The following is a 23,818-nucleotide window of genomic DNA, read 5'->3' as shown; positions in this document are numbered from 1 at the left end:
TGAAAAATGTAATTAGAGAGACACCAACTATCCTGGAATTAGCTGATCGTTCCACAATCAAACCGGAGGGGGTCATTGAAGACCATTCACAAACCAATTTCCTCAGTTCCAGCCACAACTTTCTCTCCCGTCAGGTATCCCACCAAATAATCAGACCATGAAGCCTTAGCTTCCTGTACAACCAAACCCTAACCCTAATAATAATAATAAAGTTGTGCAAGTCATCGACATTCAGAACCTACCTACATCTCCTGTGCAATGTAATGATATTCATTTACAATCCAGGAGAATAGTTGAGCCGATCATTGACGATATTACCTCTTCTGACTCTGATAAGGAAGAGATAGAAAAGAATAATTTACCGAATAAGGGTGTTGAAACAGTCAAGCCATCCTCTAACAAAACTACTGAAACAATCGAGCCATCCTCTAATAAAATTGCTGAAACAATAGAGCCACCATTCCTGGAACGTCTAGCTCTTGCTAAGACACCTGAGCCACCTGTTTTTGATCTTCTAGGGGAACTGCGATCTTTACATTAAAATTCCACTTTTACAAGCACTCAGAGATGTGCCAATCTATGCCAGAACCGTCAGAGACATTTGCATCAAGAAACCTGGTAGGAAGGCTAAATATCCCCTTACAGTTCATGTGATGGGTGATCTAGCTGCTTTAATGTCAGGAAAAGTTCCTCCTGTAAAATATGGTGATCCTGGTCACCCTACGGTCACAGTACAGGTCGGAAAAACTATTGTTTCACGAGTTCTGGTAGACCTAGGTGCTGCTATAAATATTATGACCCTTGAAACTGCACAGCTGTTACAATTGAAAAATGTAATTAGAGAGACACCAACTATCCTGGAATTAGCTGATCGTTCCACAATCAAACCGGAGGGGGTCATTGAAGACCTGATCATTTCAGTCGAATCTTGGAATTACCCAGCTGACTTTGTTGTATTACAGACTAAAGCAAAGTTGGGGGGGCATCCTCTGATTTTGGGGAGACCCTGGCTGGCTACAGCAGATGCTTTTATCAGCTGTAGATCAGGCTCAATGACAATTTCTAATGGATGTGAAACTAAGCAGCTTACGCTATACCCTCATGCCACACCTATGATTAACAATGATGATTTTGTATGGTTAGATTATGAGGATAATGATACTCAACCCATTTTGACCATTGGACAAGCCTTAAATCTTAAAGACACCACAGAAGATGAAGTAATTAGTAATTTTATTTCTGAACCTTCCTTCTGAAACATATAATCAGTTAACTGCAATTTTGGATCTTGAAACACAGGAGAAGTTTAAATTTGAAAATCTACCTCAAACATCAACTGCTATCTCCTCTAAAAGCATGACAGTAGAAATCGAACCTGGCAAAACATTGAACATAAACCCCAATTTATCGGATGCTGAAACACAACAGCTAATGAAGTTGCTCCGTGAAAACAAGGAAGCATTCGCATGGGACTACACAGATATGAAGGGGATCTCCCCTGAATTATGTACTCATCATATCTATATTAAGGAAGGGGCCCGACCAATCTGTCAACCCCAACGGCGAATGAATCCCAATTTGAGGGAAATTGTTAAGGAAGAACTTCAAAAGTTGCTTAATGCAGGGTTTATATACCCTATATCTGACAGTGAATGGGTTTCTTCGTTGGTAATAATACCTAAGAAAAACGCGAAATGGAGAGTGTGTGTAGATTATAGAGCCTTAAACAAAGCTACCCAAAAAGATCATTTCCCCTTGCCATTTATTGATCAGGTGCTGGACAGCTTGTCAAGGAAGAAATTCTTTTCCTTTTTAGATGGTTTTAGTGCATATCACCAAATCAGAATTGCACCCCAAGATCAAGACAAGACCACTTTTACTAGTCCTTGGGGGACTTTTGCTTATAAAGTTCTCCCATTTGGACTATGTAATGCTCCAGCAACGTTTCAAAGAGCAGTGATAGGAATCTTTTCTGATATGCTTAATGATTCTTTGGAGATATTTATGGATGATTTCACTCCCTATGGTGTGACTTTTGAAGATGCATTACAAAACCTTGAGAAAGTACTTAAACGATGCATACAAGCTAATCTTTCCTTGAGTACCGAAAAATGTCATATGATGATGAACGAGGGAATTGTACTAGGACACTTCATTTCATTCCTTGGGATTCAAGTGGATCCATCCAAAGTACAGGTAATTCAGACCCTTCCTATTCCTAAAACACAAACTGATGTAAGAAGTTTTTTAGGACATGCTGGATATTACAGAAGATTTATCAAAAAAAATTCTAAAATAGCTTCTCCTTTGTTTGTGTTACTTATGAAAAATGTTGAATTTAAGTGGACTGATGCCTGTTAGAAAGAATTTGATGAACTTAAGCATCAGTTGTCTACAGCTCCTATTCTGAGGGGACTTGATTGGGCACTTCCCTTTCATATATCCTTTGATGCTTCGAATACTGCAATTGGAGCTGTCTTGGGACAAGAAGAGAATAATCTTCCTTATGCTATCTATTTCATTAGTAAGAATATGACCGCTGCTGAGCTTAATTACATAGTTACTGAGAAAGAATTTTTAGCAATTATTTATGCTATTAATAAATTTCGACATTACATTATTTGTTATCCCACTTTTGTTCATACTGACCACTCGGCTATAAATTATTTAATGAATAAATCTGTTACAAATGCTCGAGTTACCAGGTGGTTATTGTTACTACAAGAATTTGATATTACAATTGTGGATCGACCAGGTAAAGAAAATGTAGTTGTTGATTTCCTTTCTCGGATAAAAACTGATGATAATACTCCAGTAGATGATTCCTTTCCTAATGAATACTTGTTTGCAGTATCTTCTCACTCACCATGGTATGCAGGAATTGCCAATTATCTGGTTGCAGGGAAGCTACCATCACACCTATCACATTGGGAGAAAAGAAAGATCATTCAACAAAGTGCTTGGTATAGCTAGATAAGTGAGTGTCTTTTTCATACAGGACTTGATCAGGAAATTCGAAGATGCATTAGAGAAGATGAGGTTTATGATATATTGAAGGCTTGTCATGATGGCCCTTGTGGTGGGAATTTTGCTGATAAGAGAACAACACATAAAATTCTCAGGATGGGTTATTATTGGCCCTCACTTTTCAAGGATGCAAAGAAATATGTCAGGGCCTGCGACAGTTGTCAGAGAATGGGCCAACCCAATCATAGAGATGAAATGCCACTGAACCCTCAGGTAATACTTGAACCCTTTGAAAGATGGGCTCTAGATTTTGTAGGGCCCATCAATCCTCCATCCAACCAAAGAGTTTATATATTGGTTTGTACAGATTATATGACTAAATGGGTGGAAGCTAAGGCACTTATTAAAGCTAATGAAGAATCTATTTTAACCTTTTTATTTGAAGAAATCTTCGTTAGATTTGGAGTGCCTAGAGAACTAGTCACAGATGGAGGACCTCCTTTCAATTCTCATGGTTTTAAAGCTACGCTTCAAAAATATCATATCAATCATAAAATGACTACACCTTACCACCCCTAAGCTAATGGTCAGGTGGAAAGTACAAATAAATTCATAGAATAGGAAGGATTGGTCTCAAAGACTGCCTGAGGCATTATGGGCTTACAGAAATACCTGGAGAAACACTACAGGTTTTTCACCCTATGAATTTGTTTATGGTAAAAGTGTTGTTTATCCTGTGGAATTTGAAATTAAAACCTTAAGAACTGCTTTAGCTGTTAACCTTGATTTGACTGATGCATAGACAACTAGGTTGCAGCAGTTGCAGGAATTGGATGAAAAAAGGTTGGATGCCATCCATCAAACAACTATGATTCAGCAACAAAGAACCAGGTGGCATGATAAAACTATTAAGCACAAGCAGTTCCAAAAAGGTGATTGGGCTTTATTATATGATTCCAGGTTTGAAAATTTTCAAGGGAAACTACAAACAAGGTGGCTGGGACCTTATGAGATAGATATTGTTTTTGCCAATGGAACAGTAAGGCTCGTGACAATTGATGGTTCTAGAACTCCATTGTTAGTAAATGGGTATCGACTTCGTCTGTACCAACAACCAATTTCTAAGGAGGATTTTAAGGCCACTTGCATGGCAGATTCACATTATATCTTTTTGGGGGAGCCTGCTACCCCTCATTGCATTTAATCTCTGCATTATATATTCTTGTATTATTATTAGATTAGATTACTTAACTAATAATCCCTGTCAAGGGCTGCCATGTTACAATTTATTATTTTGCAGGTCTTAGATTCGGAGGCTGGTTGAAGGAACAATTGCATTGCAAGCAGGATCAGGTTTTAGTTTGGGAAATATTGCCATTCCACTTCAATTCAAAATCCATCCCCTCATACTACCCTTCAGCAACATTTTCCTATTTTTCTTTAACAGCAACATCTCTTTTTCCTGTTGCTAAAACACCAATTTCTCCGTTGCTGAAACACCAACTTTTCCATATTTTCTCCGTTGCTGAAACACCAACTTTTCCCCATTTTCTCCATTGCTAAAACACCAACTTTTCCCCATTTTCTCCATTATTGAAACACCAACCTTTTCCATCTTTTCGAAAAAGCATCAATTTTCCCATTTTTTCCGTAATTGAGGCATCAATTCCTCTCAAAAATTACCAATACATATCACTTTCCATTGAGAGAATCAACCATTCATCCTAATAATTGTGTTCCTTCACTATTACCTCCTGTGAATAGAGAAAGCCTTTCATATAAATACCCTCGTATCTTACAACCCCTTTTCATAACCATTGGTGATCTATTAACGACGAGATTATACTTTCAGCACAACAATCGAAGGTAAAACGTGAGGTATGCGTGTTTATGTGTAAATATTAAACTATAGTTAATGAGAAGATTCTGATATGATTGCCGAAATCGCCATACATTCAAAACTTATCATTTTAGCCGCAGTTGGGGGGAATATCAAAATCTTGCAATCATTACCCGATATGCCAATCACCGTTGTTTTTATTACGACCATGTCTCGTCACCCCGTCTCTGTCTTATTATGTCATAACCTCATTTGCAATATTTTACTCTATCTCGACTGCGGTAACTCGGCTCTGTATTGTGCATTTTATTGAACCGGTAACTATGGGAGGTAACACTGTTCGAAATGAACCTGGTTCAACGGCTCTATTTGAATTACACCCAGAAGCATATCAAATTTTTCTGCAAGCAGGCTGGGTGGACTATTTCTGAAGGCTCCAGGAATTTGATTCTCAGCAAGTCCTGGAATTCGCACATAATTTAAAGGAAGGTTACTCTATTCAGGGAGTGCGAATTCCAGTAACAAAGGAAGATATAGCGCAGGTTTCAGGATTACCAGTCGATGGCATTCGTTGGTTCAGTCGTAAACACATCATTCTGAACGCATAGCAAGATTTTCTTCTACCTGGGGAACAGGTCGAACCTAAAGGCAGGGGTGTTGCACTACATTCATTACCACCTCCATGGCCAAAGGTTGCAGAGTTTGTCAAGCACTACCTCACTTGTGAAGGACGTTACCAGGTAGTGTACCAGCATGACTTTGTGTTGTTGAATCATTTAAGACATGGTCATTTATTAAATATGCCATACTATCTGCTTGGGTGTCTAAAGAATATGTCACATTATTCCACGAATGCAAAGTACCCACTCCTCTCCCTCACTCACCATCGCCTGGTTCAACTTCTAATCTAGAGGGGCTTTGCCCTGCAGAACCCTCCTCCCCTTAACAACCCACCCTAGGAAGCTGCTGAAGTTCCTCAACCAGCAGCCGAAAACCCTCAAGAAACTGCCGAAATTTTTCAAGCAGCAGCCGAAACTCCCCAATTAAATGCTAAAAATCCCCAACCACCTATGACAATTAGTCCAATTGACCCCTCCATTGCATCAACCCCACCCCATAATTTACCTGAATCATCCACTCCCACTGTCCATATCCCCAACGATGATTAAGACGATGACATTCCCCTTGCTAAGCTGAAAAGGAAAAGGCAAGAAAAGGTTGTGCCCCCATCAAAAAGACGAACAAGGGCCTCAATTAAAGAAGCTATCACTTCTGATGTCCCTCCTACCCCAGAGAAGGCTACCCATAAAAGAAAAACCACTGTTTTTCCTGCCTCCTTACCTCGAAGACGAAGGAGGACGTCTTCTGAAGCAGCAACAGAGACCACCACCCCAAATTCCCCACCCATTATCCTAAAACCCCATACCCCACCAGACCCCGAATCCTTACCTTCCTCACCCTCAGGTACCGAAATGCAAAATGTTCAGGATTTTGTGACATCATTCCTTTCAGAAGACGCAGCTGCTCCACAAGAACCAGCTGCTGATTTATCAAAAGTAGACACCCAAGACGATGTACAACATGTAGCTGTCCCACAAGAACCAGCTACTGACTCAACAGGTGTTACACAAGAACCACCTGCTGAGGAACAAAAGATAGATGACCTAGAGGTAGCTGCCCCACAAGAACCAGCTACTGACTCAATAGGTGTTACACAAGAACCACCTGCTGAGGAGAAAAAGATAGACGACCTAGAGGTAGCAGCCCCACAAGAAGCAGCTACTAACTCAACAGGTGTTACACAAGAACCACCTGCTGAGGAAAAAAGGATAGACGACCTAGAGGTAGCTACCCCACAAGAACCAGCTACTAGTCTAGCAGGTGCTACAAAAGAACCACCTGCTGATGATTATGATCAGTAAACACATCAGGACGTAGTAGCTACTGACTCAGCAGGTGTTGCACAAGAACCACCTGCTGATAAACATGAAATAGATAATCAACATGTAGCTGTCCCACAGGAACCAGCTACTGGCTCAGCAAGTGTCACACAAGAACCACCTGCTGATGACCATGACCAGAAAACAGACCAAGACTTGGCTGCTACTGACTCAGCAGTTGATACACAAGAGCCACCTGCTGATGAGCAAAGTGTAGATAACCAGGGTACCACACAAATTGTAGCTGTTACAGAAGAACCAACCACTCAGTCGGCTGATATGCAAAATTCACATGCTCAAGAGGATATAGCTGTTACAGAACTAGCTGATGACCCAGCAGTTGTCACACAAGAACCACCTGTTGAGGATACAAATAATGAAGCTGCCACCAAACAACGATCCTCCCATCCACTTGAACTAGCTATAGAGACTGCAACTCCTACAGAAGGCCCTGTCACATTAGCTTCCCTTCAACAAGAAAATGAGTTTCTGAAATCTGAGATTGAGGTTTATAAGCAGGAGTTAAGGATGGCAAGGGAAGCTTATGAAAAAGAATTTAATTTGTATACTTTAGCTCAGGTAGCATCTGCAGCTGAGAAAAGTGTAGAAAAGGATCGATACAATGAATACATGTGCAGCCAATGTGGTGATCTCTATTCTCGAGCTGGTTATAAGGTAATTGAAGTCCCATTTCCTGGATCCACTCCTGCATTTACTCTTGTTATAGTTAAAAAGGAACGCCCTACTGTTACACAAGAACCAGTAGGGCCTTCAAAGATTTCTGAAGAAGAAGTGAAACCGCAAGTATCCCGGCCTACCCTTGTCGTTAAAACTGAAAATCCTGCACCAAAGTCTGCAAAGACGGTGTTTACCCAGACTAAACTTCAGTGTGCAACGACTGTCTTCACTCAGACCTCAAGCATTCAAGAACTCAGGGATATATGGAAGAAAGAGTATGCCCTGTCACAAGAAAAGGCATTACAAGAACATAAATCATTATGGTAGAATCATGTATATAGAAATTGGGAAGTCCTAGAACAGTTCCATGCACAGCATAAGGAAAATAAGGAGTTGAAAACTAGACTGTCTCTTATCTTTGAGTTAGTTCAAAGACTTCTGGCCACCAGGAAACCATCCTTTAACTATTCTGTGTTTCTAGCAGAACGCCTAGCATTCTTCCAAGTAAAAGCAGTCAGAGATGGACGACCTCATGAGGTGTCTACACCCTAGCAGGTTATTGAAACCTTTGCAGCAGCATCAATCAGTGAACAGAATCTATTATGTGAACTCTATCTCCATAATGAAGCCATGCCGGAGGATAGAAAGCTTAATTTGATTCCTGTGGCTGGTGACATTCAGATTAGAGCCTTTGTCTCTTTCATGGCCAATCAGCTCACGTGGAAAAACGCTTTCCTTTCAGCGAAACATAACAAAGAAAATCGCCTTCTGTGGATCCGAGCTGAACCATAGAATGTTGTTGTTTTCATTGCTGAACATCATCGGGTTATAGGAGAACCAGGAATGACTGAGCATATCAGAGAATTACAGGCAGCAGTGTTAGAGGAGTGTCAACAGTATGTCAAAAAGAAAGGACCTCTTGCCATACATGCAAACAATCTATTCTAGGAACATTGCCCTAAGGAGATAAGGGAATACCATCCCTTTAACCCTCTTAATCTTCATGCAGCAATTTCACGAATACCTAATTACGTTAAATGTGTTCAACAGTGTGGTGAAAAATGGTTGTGTTATCATTTTCATTTCCCGCTTCTCTGGTTGCCAGTACAACAATATAGGGCCTACTTCAAGGTGTCCAAAAAGGAGGAGCTTGTAGCATGGCAGAGATTATAGAGTGTCCATGGCTTCAGAGATTCGGTTGATAGCACCTTCTATACTTACTGTATAAGTAATTTGCATTGTACATCCCAGTACTCCGACTCAGACTCAGAGTAAATGTTGCATGGGGACATGCAACTGCTTCAGTTGGGGGGGATGTTAGGACCTCATATTGTCCCTTTTTGACCATACATTTTGCCATGATATCACCCTTTTCAACCTATATTTAAAAGTCCTTGTTAGTGTTTTAACCCAATTATCCCAAAGGTATGCAATGATTCTTCTCATCACTATACGTTTAATTATTTAGCATATAATCACGATATCTTCATAGTTAATCTTTAAATTGTTAAGTTGCTGAACAGTTAAAGAATGATGTGCAGTCCGCGTTGCTGAAACTGCCTAGAGTTTGCAAGACTATTTTTGCAGTTGCTGAAACAGTAAGAACGACACGTAAATCTCGAAGCTGAAACAGTTGAGATTTGCATTCTAAATTTGACAGCAACAGAGGAACCAGACTGATCACCGAGGAAGCTGTTGCACTGGATGTAACGCCATAATCTAAAGACAGTATTACTGTAACAAAATTTTCATGACGGGAAACTGATTTCCCTATTTTTGTATAATGGGTTAAAATAGAATTTATAATGTAAATCTTTTGTAATAGATGTCTCCTCTTTATAAAGAGGAGACATCTACATTAGAGGGGATGAACAGACTGTGGAAAAGGCTCAGCTGAAGGAACAGGACTAGAATCCTTTTTGTAATATGACATATTGATGGATGAATAAAATTTTGTTTTGAACATCTTTTTCTAGTTCTTGTCTCCTGGGGAATCTTGTGAGAAGGACAGGGCCCACCTTCATCACAAGATTCACCCATTTTACTTCTGCAGTGTGTTAAGTGTGTCTTTTATTCATGCTTTGTTAACAGAACTGTTTACTGAGTATCATTTTGCTGGAACTCTGTTTTCCTCTTCAATTAATTGCTGCAACGTTTATTTCATCAACAGTTAATTCATGTGTGTTGCAATTAGATTTACAGAGCAAGGTGGCAGCTTGATAATCAGGAACAGGTGCTGAAGGTTCCCGCTCCGGGAATAGGGTCCTGTTCTCTGTTACAGCATAGCCAGCACTCTCCTGTGCAGATTGATTCTTTAGATTCCTTTCTTTTAAGCATTCTTTGGTAGCTGTCTGCAATAGGTTGTTGTTGCTGTAACACAGAGGGGAACTTCAGTTTGTTTAAGGCAAAATATGACCAGTTTTTACTACAACTTTTGTTGCTTTTAAGATTGAGTACATATAGTACGCAGTTTCCTTTGAAATAACAAGACTTCCTCGGGTTGACAATTTATGTAGCACTTTGTTGTTTAATTCAATAAGCAATTAAAGTGACCAACGGTCATTACCCTTTAATAATATTAATAATACTATTATTACATCTTTAAAATGTTATTTTTTTTAATTTTGATATTTCATCTTTCTTCCCTTTGTTCAGTCAAAGATTAATGACCAAATATTTTATTAATAATTTAAAACACCTAAGGTAAAGACTCTTTTTAATTAATCTTTATTTTAAAAGCTTATTATTTTATTAATCTAATTTTCTATTCTCTTTGGATTGATTGGCCAAAGGTTGAATCTCTAACAATTATTATTATTATTTCTCGATTAACGACACCCCTCATTCTCTTTATAATTATCTTGGCACTCTTTTCCAATCCTCTATAGCTTATGTCCCTGATGATGGGTGGTGAGTCCAATCCCAAAGTTGAAAACATCATGATGACAAGGTGTGGAAACATACATAGATAGAGTGAGATTGATACTCACTTAAGAGTTCATAAGGCTCAAAGCCAATATGACAATATTTATCAAGGCATTTTAGCTAGGCTATATAGAGGTTGTTGATACTAGGATACTCACTTCAGAGTTCATAAGGCTAAAAGTCATTACAACAATATTTATCAAGGCATTATAGCTCAGCTAGAGGGAGGTTATGAGGTTGATACTCAGTTAGGAGTTCACAAGGCTAAAAGCCAATACAACAATATGTATCAAGGAATTATAGCTAGGCTAGAGAGATGTTGTTGGTACTAGGATACTCACTTCACAGTTCACAAGGCTGAAAGCCATTACACTAATATTTATCGAGGCATTATAGTTGGGCTAGAGTGAGTTTATGAGGTCGTTACTTACCTAAGTGTTCACAAGGCTCAAAGCCAATACAACAATATTTATCAATGCATTATAGCTAAGCTAGAGAGAGGTTGTTGGTAATAGGATACTCACTTCAAAGTTCATAAATTTGAAAGCGATTACAACAATATTGATCAAGACATTATAGCTTGACTAAAGTGAGATTATCAAGGCCTAATAGCTCTAGTAGAGTGAGTCTATCAAGGCCTTATAACTTCAATAGAGTGAGGTTATTGGTACCTCACTTAAGAATTCACAAGGCTCAACGACAAGACAACAATATTTATCAATGCATTATAGCTAAGCTAGAGAGAGGTTGTTGGTACTAGGATACCCACATTAGAGTTCATAAAGTTGAAAGTGATTACAACAATATTGATCAAGACATTATAGCTTGACTAAAGTGAGATTATCAAGACCTAATAGCTCTCGTAGAGTGAGTCTATTAAGGTTTTATAACTTCAATAGAGTGAGGTTATTAGTACCTCACTTAATAATTCACAAGGCTCAAAGGCAAGACAACAATATTTATCAATGCATTATAGCTAAGATAGAGAGAGGTTGTTGGTACTAGGATACCCACTTCAGAGTTCATAAAGTTGAAAGCGATTACAACAATATTGATCAAGACATTATAGCGTGACTAAAGTGAGATTATCAAGACCTAATAGCTCTGGTAGAGTGAGTCTATCAAGGCTTTATAACTTCAATAGAGTTATTGGTACCTCACTTAAGAATTCACAAGGCTCCAAGGCAAGACAACAATATTTATCAATGCATTATAGCTAAGCTAAAGAGAGGTTTTTGGTACTAGGATACCCACTTCAGAGTTCATAAAGTTGAAAGCGATTACAACAATATTAATCAAGACATTATAGCTTGACTAAAGTGAGATTATCAAGACCTAATAGCTTTGGTAGAGTGAGTCTATCAAGGCCTTATAACTTCAATAGAGTGAGGTTATTGGTACCTCCCTTAAGAATTAACAAGGCTCAAAGGCAAGGCAACAATATTTATCAATGCATTATAGCTAAGCTAGAGAGAGGTTGTTGGTAGTAGGATACCCACTTCAGAGTTCATAAAGTTGAAAGCGATTACAACAATATTGATCAAGACATTATAGCTTGACTAAAGTGAGATTATCAAGACCTAATAGCTTTGGTAGAGTGAGTCTATCAAGGCTTTATAACTTCAATAGAGTGAGGTTATTGGTACCTCACTTAAGAATTCACAAGGCTCAAAGGCAAGACAACAATATTTATCAGTGCATTATAGCTAAGCTAGAGAGAGGTTGTTGGTACTAGGATACCCACTTTAGAGTTCATAAAGTTGAAAGCGATTACAACAATATTGATCAAGACATTATAGCTTGACTAAAGTGAGATTATCAAGACCTAATAGCTCTGGTAGAGTGAGTCTATCAAGGCTTTATAACTTCAATAGAGTGAGGTTATTGGGACCTCACTTAAGAATTCACAAGGCTCGAAGGCAAGACAACAATATTTATCAATGCATTATAGCTAAGCTAGAGAGAGGTTGTTGGTACTAGGATACCCACTCTAGAGTTCAAAAAGTTGAAAGGGATTACAACAATATTGATCAAGAGATTATAGCTTGACTAAAGTGAAATAATGAAGACCTAATAGCTCTGGTAGAGTGAGTCTATCAAGGCTTTATAACTTCAATAGAGTGAGGTTATTGGTACCTCACTTAAGAATTCACAAGGCTCAAAGGCAAGACAACAATATTTATCAATGCATTATAGCTAAGCTAGAGAGAGATTGTTGGTACTAGGATACCCACTTTAGAGTTCATAAAGTTGAAAGCGATTACAACAATATTGATCAAGACATTATAGCTTGACTAAAGTGAGATTATCAAGACCTAATAGCTTTGGTAGAGTGAGTCTATGAAGGCTTTATAACTTCAATAGAGTGAGGTTATTGGTATGTTACTTAAGAATTCACAAGGCTCAAAGGCAAGACAACAATATTTATCAATGCATTATAGCTAAGCTAGAGAGAGGTTGTTGGTACTAGGATACCCACTTTAGAGTTCATAAAGTTGAAAGGGATTACGACAATATTGATCAAGACATTATAGCTTGACTAAAGTGAGATTATCAAGACCTAATAGCTCTGGTAGAGTGAGTCTATCAAGGCTTTATAACTTCAATAGAGTGAGGTTATTGGTATGTTACTTAAGAATTCGCAAGGCTCAAAGGCAAGACAACAATATTTATCAATGCATTATAGCTAAGCTAGAGAGAGGTTGTTGGTACTAGGATACCCACTTTAGAGTTCATAAAGTTGAAAGGGATTACAACAATATTGATCAAGACATTATAGCTTGACTAAAGTGAGATTATCAAGACCTAATAGCTCTGGTAGAGTGAGTCTATCAAGGCTTTATAACTTCAATAGAGTGAGGTTATTGGTACCTCACTTAAGAATTCACAAGGCTCAAAGGCAAGACAAAAATATTTATCAATGCATTATAGCTAAGCTAGAGAGAGGTTGTTAGTACTAGGATACCCACTTCAGAGTTCATAAAGTTGAAAGCGATTACAACAATATTGATAAAGACATTATAGCTTGACTAAAGTGATATTATCAAGACCTAATAGCTCTAGTAGGGTGAGTCTATCAAGGCTTTATAACTTCAATAGAGTGAGGTTATTGGTACCTCACTTAAGAATTCACAAGGCTCAAAGGCAAGACAACAATATTTATCAATGCATTATAGCTAAGCTAGAGAGAGATTGTTGGTACTAGGATACCCACTTTAGAGTTCATAAAGTTGAAAGCGATTACAACAATATTGATCAAGACATTATAGCTTGACTAAAGTGAGATTTTCAAGACCTAATAGTTTTGGTAGAGTGAGTCTATGAAGGCTTTATAACTTCAATAGAGTGAGGTTATTGGTATGTTACTTAAGAATTCGCAAGGCTCAAAGGCAAGACAACAATATTTATCAATGCATTATAGCTAAGCTAGAGAGAGGTTGTTGGTACTAGGATACCCACTTTAGAGTTCATAAAGTTGAAAGGGATTACAACAATATTGATCAAGACATTATAGCTTGACTAAAGTGAGATTATCAAGACCTAATAGCTCTGGTAGAGTGAGTCTATCAAGGCTTTATAACTTCAATAGAGTGAGGTTATTGGTACCTCACTTAAGAATTCACAAGGCTCAAAGGCAAGACTAAAATATTTATCAATGCATTATAGCTAAGCTAGAGAGAGGTTGTTAGTACTAGGATACCCACTTCAGAGTTCATAAAGTTGAAAGCGATTACAACAATATTGATAAAGACATTATAGCTTGACTAAAGTGATATTATCAAGACCTAATAGCTCTAGTAGGGTGAGTCTATCAAGGCTTTATAACTTCAATAGAGTGAGGTTATTGGTACCTCACTTAAGAATTCACAAGGCTCAAAGTCAATACAACAATATTTATCAATGCATTATAGCTAAGCTAGAGAGAGGTTGTTGGTACTACGATACCCACTTTAGAGTTCATAAAGTATATAGCTTGACTAAAGTGAGATTATCAAGACCTAACAACTCTGGTAGAGTGAGTCTATCAAGGCTTTATAACTTCAATAGAGTGAGATTATTGGTACCTCACTTAAGAATTCACAAGGGTCAAAGTCAATACAACATAATTTATCAAGGCATAATCAATACAACATTTTTTATCAAGGCATTATAGCTCACTGACGCATAGCTAATACAACAATATTTATCAAGGCATTGTAATACTCATTCCTCACTTAAGAATTCACAAGGCTCAAAGTCAATACAACATTATTTATCAAGGCATTATAGCTCGCGTAGCCAATACAACAATATTCAACAATATTTATCAAGGCATTGTAATACAACAATATTCAACAATATTTATCAAGGCATTGTAATACTCATTTAAGCGTTCACAAGGTTCAAAGCCAATAAAACAATATTTATCAACAAAACGTGGATTTAACCTTTGGTGGGGGAAGATAATGACCATTATGTCAACTTACAAGACTTGAACTTGAATGAGAAAGATAACAACTATTCCACCAACCACCTAAACTAAACTCTATTAACAATTGCTAATTTAATCTATAAAAAACAATATAAGTAAATAAATAAAAAAATTATATTAATAGCATTATAAATTAAACAATATTATTAAAAATATTTAAATTATTCGTTAAATAAATTAAATTGATTTATTAAGTATATTGAAATTTCTTAGAAGACCCGCAAACAAAATATCTTATGACACTTGGGCAATAATTAATTACTATTTTATTTCTACGATATGAAAAATGGTGGTATTTTTTCGGGAACGGAATGATATAGAGCGACTTGGATGTAATTCTATTCACTTTAATAAAATTAAAAAGTTTTAAAAAGTGATTTAAGAGAATATTAAACATTATAATCATTGTAAAGATAATACTTTTATTAAAATGAGAATCAATAATGATATAGAACATATATATTTCTATTCGTTATGTAAATAAATGGAACGAAAACACTGACTTCAAAAATAATAATAATAAAAATAAAACATTTACATTCCCATTTACAGATCCGTGATTTATCAGGTTTTGAATCATATCAAAGTTTCAACGAATACCACTGCACGTTCTCCGCAGAGGATGTAGTTGCCTGTCAATTAGGGGATCAATACATGAGGTTGATGGAAGGGAAACGGTCATCAGTGGGGTAATTCACAGAAACTTCGCAAGTCTGCTTCTTCCATTTATGACTTTTAGTTTCGTTGGCCAAGAAATTTGAGGAGGAAACCTAAAGAATAGATAGGAACTTCGTTGGAAGGGGAGGCTTCTGCTGTTTTTCAGTATAAACATCTGGTCTGGGCTTGTATTTTTTCACTGTGTACTCGGCCCACCCATCGATTTATCTGAAACTCCGGCTAGTGACGAGTTTTTTGCTTTAGGTTTCTGGCATCATCTCAATGGGGAAGGGCAAAGAGAAAGATGGTATCCGTGGATTTATTTCCATATGGCGCATCGAGACCAAGGTTCTCATGTGGGTGACCGTGGTTATGGGGTTTTTTCTGGTAGCAGCCCTGTTTACACGCCAAGAAAATCTGTTGGGTAAAAAAATCACTGGCTTAACATCTCTGGAGGATGATTCCAATCCTTGTGGATACAGTGTCCAAATCAGAAAAATGGACCAGGCGCTGAATCACACGACTAACCCTAATATTATTCATAACAGTAGCACGAAAAACCCCACCACCGAAGCAATTGAGCAAGAAAATATCGTCAAGCGGGTGTTTCGTCCACATGGGAATGCTCCATACTTGTTCATCCATATGGGAGCATACAGAGGAGGCCCCGCCACGTTTGCTGTTGTTGGGCTTGCTTCCAAGACTCTGCACGTTTTTGGGAAGCCACGATTTGAATGCGAATGGATACCCAAGAATTCATCTGCTGGGAAAATGAAGGGCAAGACCTATAAAATGCTCCCAGATGAGGGCTATGGCCGAGTTTACACAATCGTGGTTCTTAGCTGCGTGTTTCCTCAGAGCGTGGGCACCAATGGCAACGGTGGAGACCTCGTTGTTCACGCATTCAATGGCAGCGAGTCTGAGAAACCAGAGAGGATCGTTGCTCTCACAGAAGAAAAAGGTAGCTACAATGGCTCTGTTTATAGCCAGGCTCCTCCCTATGATTACCTCTACTGTGGATCCTCGCTGTATGGTGACCTGAGTCCTCAGAGAATGAGAGAGTGGATGGCTTATCATGCCAAATTCTTTGGCCCTCGATCGCATTTTGTTTTTCACGATGCTGGTGGAGTCCATCCCCAAGTTAGAAAGGTGTTGGAACCATGGATTCGAGCAGGTCGTGTGACATTGCAGGATATAAGTGAGCAGGAACAATATGATGGGTATTATCATAATCAGTTTCTGGTTGTGAATGATTGTTTGCATAGGTACAAATTCATGGCGAACTGGTGTTAGAAATCTGCAGTTTCTAAATCTTAATGTGACCCGATTAAAGCATTAAAGCGTTAAAAGCATTAAAAGCGTTAAAAGCATTAAAGCATTAAAGAATTAATCTTAAGCGTTGAATTGGTATATGATGGACGTACCAGATTAGAGTTAAATGATATATAAAGGATTGGGTCCTCTCTCTCCCTTGAAATAGTTGCATTCTTCTCCATCAAGAAGCGCATGAAGAAACAGGGCTAGAAAGAGAAACCGAATTCTGAAGAAGAGGAACAGTCAGGAGTCAGATCAAAGTAGATGGCAGCCATTACATCTTCCGTTGTTAATCAAGGTATGTCATCTTAAACAATAGATCATATTAAGTTCTGTTTGTGAAATATTCGGTATTGATGATCTTTGGGCTGTTAGTAGCTATATTTTACATTTGGTATCGGAGTTGCAATCAATAACTGAATATTTCCTATGATTGCAATTGATCTGTTCTCTCATGATGTTAATCAAATCTTAATCAAGATTCGATCGCCTCATTTTTTTTTAAAAGGAGATCCTCATAAAATGCCAACGCCTCCTTTGCATGTGCCCTTATCTGCTCCGTCTCCCTTCTGTACTGTGTGTTAATCAAGTGCCAGCCTGGATTTCTCTTTCTGTAAGCGGGAAATCATGAGCAAAGCATCATCGATTGAGTTGGCCGACGCATTTCTCTCGGCTTGAAGCTCAGAAGAAATATCCTCTAATGCCTGGTGCTGGGCACGCAGTGCGTCTAACAACTTATGCACCACAGTCTCAGCCCATATAGCGCTCGGACAGAAGTCTTCTTCTTGCTGTTACTGTTTTTACTTCTGCTTTGCGTTGGTTGCTTTGATCTCTGTTGGGATTCCATGGCGCGCGCCCTTTAGCCTGTCTTAGTTGACTGTGCCTTACGAGCATTTGGTTCCAAGATTTTTGCATTGGGTTTGTTGGGGCCTGTAATCGACCAGAATTTTTACATTTGACTTCCCTGTATTCCATGTTTTGGCAAAACATGCAAGAGCCTCCCACTTTTCTTCCTTAGCAAGCGCGTGTTTTGATTTCTTTAGTTCGTAAAGAATGGGGAATATAAAATTAGTTCTGCGATGGAATGTTTGCTAATCAAAGAGCGTTGTGAAGGGAAGATACGCCCCCTGTTAATTGAACGCTAACATATATATTTAAATGTTTCAACCTTTCCAACGCTTTACTCATGCACAAAATATTAGAGAATTATCAATGTAGAGGAATGCCAAAGGTGATTCAAGATTAGCATATGGCCTTGTTTACTCTATTGAGTGTAGAGTTCATGTTTTATATGATATAATGATACATTGATGATCCGGATTCTGAAAATTTTGAGGTTGCATGTCAACCATGGTGTATATTACCGTCGGATATAAAGTTTTCGACCTTGTTTGAAATTTGGGCATAAAAGTAATTGCTCTATGACTGATTGTTTTGCATAAGGTATGTGTTATAAATTATTTATGCACATGAGATTTATGATTTTGTTAATCACCAAAGTGGTCAAAATCAGAATGTTGTTTTGCATAAGGTATGTGTTATAAATTATTTATGCACATGAGATTTATGATTTTGTTAATCACCAAAGTGGTCAAAATCAGAATAATCATTTAGTGCATAAGTGACATAATGATTATTGATAGAAATTGCCAGATATAATAATACCAATTAAGAACTGGCGTCACTAATGATAAACCCTGAGAACTTACCCAAAGGAAAGTCTTGTTCTATAACTAGTTGGCATGATGAGGTTTGATAGATATATTGATTAAATAAATATTGATCATCCAAAGATGTCAGTTCTATTTAATTGAATATATTTATTACCTACTTATGTTTTGGTATTTAATTATGTTAAGTATAAGATAGCATCTACCCAAAGGAGTGCTATATTATACTATTATGTCTACATCTGAATCGCGTTAGTTATGAGCTTATAGTTATTTCATTTTTGATTTGCAGGTTATCTATCTTTCGTATGTTTTGAATCAAATTTAGTTGAAGTTCCTATTAATACATGGTGGCTTGATACTGGTGCTACAACTCATGTTTCCAACAATATGCAGGGATTTCTTACGATCCGAACCATAAATCCAAATGAAGATCGTTTTCTCTTTATGGGAAACGGAATGAAATCTTCAATTGAAGGCATTGGGACTTATCGTCTAATTCTAGAAAGTGGATATGTATTAGACTTATACAATACCCTTTATGTACCTTCATTATCTAGAAACCTTATTTCCGCAAGTAAATTGGATATTTCTGGTTTTAGATGTATGATTGGATCTGGTTGTTTTGATTTATATAAGAATACTGATAATGTTGATTCTGGTATTCTAATTGATGGTTTATATAAATTGAAACTGAATGACACTTATGCGAATTCCTTGTTGAATGTAGTAAATAATGTTGGATGTAAACGTAGCAGGTTGAATGAAAATTCTGCTTTCTTGTGGCATAAACGACTAGGTCATATATCCAAAGAAAGAATGATGAGATTAGTAAGTAATGAAATTTTGTCAAATTTGGACTTTAGTGATCTAGAATTATGTGTGGATTGTATTAAAGGCAAACAAACCAAACATAATAAGAAAGGAGCCACTAGAAGCAGCCAGCTTCTTGAAATAATACACACTGATATTTGCGGACCTATGGACACTCCAGCCTTTAATGGAGAAAAATATTTCATCACTTTCATTGATGATTTTTCCCGTTATGGTTATGTCTATTTGCTTCATGAAAAATCTCAATCTGTGAATGTCCTTGAGACATTTGTAAAGGAAGTTGAGAGGCAATTAGATAAAAAGGTGAAAATCATAAGGTCTGATAGAGGTGGTGAATATTATGGTAAATATGATGAGTCAGGCCAGTGTCCAGGTCCATTTGCAAAATTCCTCGAAAGTCATGGCATATGTGCGCAATACACAATGCCAGGTACACCACAGCAAAATGGTGTAGCAGAAAGGCGCAATAGGACGTTAATAGATATGATTAGGAGTATGATGTCAGATTCTACACTACCTAAGAATTTGTGGTCGTATGCTCTCAAAACCGCTAATTATTTGTTGAATAGGGTTCCTAGTAAAGCTGTTCAAAAGACTCCTTTTGAGTTATGGACTAACAGGAAACCTAGCTCAAGACACCTGCATGTTTGGGGTTGTCCAGCGGAAGCGAGAATTTATAATCCACATGAAAAGAAATTAGATTCTCGAACGATCAGTGGGTATTTTTTAGGTTACCCTGAGAAATCTAAAGGGTATGTGTTTTACTGTCCTAATCATAGTCCAAGAATTGTAGAAACTGGTAATGCAAGATTCATTGAGAATGGTGAAGTCAGTGGGAGTACTAGAAGAGAAATAGTAGAAATAAAGGAAACAAGGGTAAATGTTACATTGCCTAGAATAGTTCCTCCATCTACTATTACTCCAAATGTTGTTCCAGCTGTTGTAGAACAGCATGATGATAATGAACAACATATAAATGAAGAAGTACTTCCTGAAGGAAACGACTTACATAATACTGATATGCATGAACCACAACAAGTAGCATTAAGAAGACCTCAAAGAAATCGTAGGTCAGCTATTTCTGATGATTATGTGGTTTATATGCAAGAATCAGATTATGATATTGGAATCAATAAGGATCCAGTTTCGTTTTCACATGCTATAGAAAGTAAAGAGTCAAAGGAATGGATTAATGCCATGAAAGAAGAAATGAAATCCATGCAACATAATGAAGTTTGGGATCTCGTTGAGTTACCACATGGCTGTAAAAGAGTCGGATGCAAATGGGTTTTTAAAACCAAACACGACTCTAGTGGTAATATCGAACGGTATAAAGCTAGACTTGTTGCTAAGGGTTACACTCAGAAAGATGGTGTTGATTACAAGGAGACATTTTCTCCTGTTTCGAAAAAGGACTCACTAAGAATAATAATGGCATTAGTAGCTCATTATGATTTGGAGTTACATCAAATTGATGTGAAAACAGCCTTTCTGAATGGAGATCTTGATGAGGATGTTTATATGGATCAACCTGAGGGTTTTTCTGAAGAAGGTAAAGAACAATTGGTGTGTAAACTTAAGAAGTCAATATATGGGCTTAAACAAGCATCCCGACAATGGTATATTAAGTTCAATACCATTATTACATCTTTTGGTTTTAAGGAAAATACGGTTGATCACTGTATATACCAAAAGATCAGTGGGAGCAAGTTTATTTTTCTGGTCCTTTATGTTGATGACATCTTGCTTGCTGCAAATAATTTAAGTATATTGCATGAGACTAAGGAATTTCTCTCAACGAACTTTGAAATGAAAGATATGGGAGAGGCATCCTATGTGATTGGAATAGAAATATTCCGTGATCGATCACAAGGAATATTGGGATTGTCTCAGAAAGGATATGTCGAAAGGATTCTAGAGAGATTTGGAATGAGTAAGTGTTCACCTGGAATAGTCCCTGTACAGAAAGGTGATAAATTCAATCTCATGCAATGTCCTAAGAATGATGTTGAACGAAAGGAAATGGAATCAATTCCATATGCATCTGTTGTTGGTAGCCTGATGTATGCTCAAACCTGTACTAGACCGGATATCAGCTTTGCGGTCGGTATGTTAGGGAGGTATCAAAGTAATCCAGGAAGGGAACATTGGCAAGCTGCAAAGAAAGTTTTGAGGTACTTACAAGGCACGAAAGATTACATGCTCATGTATAGAAGATCCAATGAATCAGAGGTGATTGGATATAGCGATTCAGATTTTGCTGGATGCATCGATACTAGGAAATCGACTTTTGGTTACCTGTTTATGTTTGCTCAAGGTGCCATATCATGGAAAAGTGCGAAACAGACTATCGTTGCTTCATCCACTATGGAGGCAGAATTTGTGGTATGTTTTGAAGCCACAATTCATGCATTATGGTTGCGGAACTTTATTTCAGGACTTGCGGTTGTCGACACCATTAGCAAGCCGCTGAAAATTTATTGTGATAACTCTGCAGCAGTATTTTTCTCAAAGAACGACAAGTACTCTAAAGGTGCCAAACACATAGATCTGAAGTATCTTGTTGTGAAAGATGAGGTTCAGAAACAAAGAGTGTCAATCATGCACATCAGGACAGAACTTATGATTACAGACCCTTTGACGAAAGGGTTACAACCAAGACAATTTAAGGAACATGTTCAAAGAATGGGTCTTGGTTGTATTAATAATAATTGATGTGTGACATTTTGAGCTCTTTTATGTGTTTCTGATATACAATTATGTGTCTCTTGTTTTAATGTAGTAGTACGTATTTTATGTAATTTTAAACAAGAAAAAGTCTTATAAAGATATTATGTTTAATCATTATGATATAAGACATTATGTGGACCATTATGCTATTTTATATAAATTATGAGTATGAATTGATGGATCGCTGGTATTGTAGTATATGGAAGGAAATGCATTGAATTAATAGTGCACAACCGCCATAACTCTCAGCAATTTATCATAGTATGATGTTCAACACTTAATATTATGAATAGTCGGGTCAAGTGGGAGAATGTTAGAACTCTGCAGTTTCTAAATCTTAATGTGATCCGATTAAAGCATTAAAGCGTTAAAAGCATTAAAAGCGTTAAAAGCATTAAAGCATTAAAGCATTAATCTTAAGCGTTGAATTGGTATATGATGGACGTACCAGATTAGAGTTAAATGATATATAAAGGATTGGGTCCTCTCTCTCCCTGGAAATAGTTGCATTCTTCTCCATCAAGAAGCGCATGAAGAAACAGGGCTAGAAAGAGAAACCGAATTCTGAAGAAGAGGAACAGTCAGGAGTCAGATCAAAGTAGATGGCAGCCATTACATCTTCCGCTGTTAATCAAGGTATGTCATCTTAAACAATAGATCATATTAAGTTCTGTTTGTGAAATATTCGGTATTGATGATCTTTGGGCTGTTAGTAGCTATATTTTACAACTGGACCTTTTTCTTCGATGTAGATGAATATTTTTATATTTTTCAGGGGAAATCTCTGCGATCAGTGGTGAATGAGCTCTCTAATTATACTCAGATCACCTTTAAGCAATATACCATGTCCAACAAGATTTGCTTGCAGAATCAACATAGGCGCAACGAATCTACCAACAATACTGATTCCAGGTAAGTGTTATGGTGATTTGAAATAAATGTTGTCACTATGTTTCTTGAGTTTGAAATTGAATGTGATGATGATAATTGTATGGTGCAGCGAATGGGAAATTGAGAAGCTCGTATTTAGATATGTGCAAAGAGGAGCAAAAAGAGATCGCAAATATGCAGTGCAGGCCAGAAAAGTGTCGGCGACTGGAGTCCATATGTCCAAGAATCTGAAAGGAAGAACAGAGCATAGGACAAAGGATAAGATGATGTTTTACCATTATCATAACACCATCAACCATAGAGGAGAGCCCTGCACTGAAAGGCTAAAACCATCGATGATAAACAACGTGACTTGGGTGGGAAGAACTCCATATGTATATGACGGTTCCATGAAAGCTGTAGCTCCTTTAATTAAAGAGTTCGAGAGAAATATGATCGGATCCCAACTTGCATCCACTTCGCTGTGAATTAATATATGTATTTTTTTTTTCCAAAATTTATTATTTAGTGTATGAATGGTTTTTTAAAAATTTTTGGAAGTTTTTTTTGAGATTTTTTTTTTTAAATTAAACAAGAATTTATTAAAATTACAAGTTCGATGGGTAACCCTGCTTAATTTAAGTGACTTAAAAATTTTACAGGGTGCTAAATCTATATAATGTCAAAAAACCAGTTTAAATGACACAAATCAAGATTTCACCTCAATTTTTTTGGTTAGCATAATCTAAAAAAATTTCATTTCTTTTTGCTAAATTCCAACACAGTGAAAAAAATCACACTTAAGACAACTCCTTTTATGTATCATCATGGAGATTCAAATCGGGAACCCACTGGTTTACTAGGGAGTTGTCTTTAGTCTTACTTTTTGGACTTTTTCGGTGCCATAATACAGTGGAAAATT

At 37.3% G+C, this 23,818-nt stretch overlaps 1 protein-coding gene across 1 annotated transcript in view; it reads left to right on the top strand.

The window, feature by feature from the left end:
- Positions 1–23,384, top strand: part of LOC149234705 (galactan beta-1,4-galactosyltransferase GALS3-like) — a 49,821-nt gene extending 26,437 nt beyond the window's left edge. Inside the window, exons 3-7 of the mRNA XM_089368348.1 lie at positions 6,739–7,254; positions 7,327–7,422; positions 15,743–16,766; positions 22,743–22,938; positions 23,027–23,384. Coding sequence (XP_089224474.1) covers positions 6,739–7,254; positions 7,327–7,422; positions 15,743–16,766; positions 22,743–22,938; positions 23,027–23,384 — 2,190 coding nt within the window. The remainder of the gene's footprint in view (positions 1–6,738; positions 7,255–7,326; positions 7,423–15,742; positions 16,767–22,742; positions 22,939–23,026) is intronic.
- The last annotated feature ends 434 nt before the right edge of the window (positions 23,385–23,818 follow it).

Source organism: Pinus tabuliformis, chromosome 8 (assembly GCF_031772625.1).
Source record: "Pinus tabuliformis cultivar Carrire ecotype Pingquan chromosome 8, CPIR1, whole genome shotgun sequence".
NCBI classification, from domain to species: Eukaryota; Viridiplantae; Streptophyta; class Pinopsida; order Pinales; family Pinaceae; genus Pinus; species Pinus tabuliformis.
The sequence above is the reverse complement of the archived record's forward strand: the minus strand, read 5'-3'. Positions and strand labels throughout refer to the sequence as shown.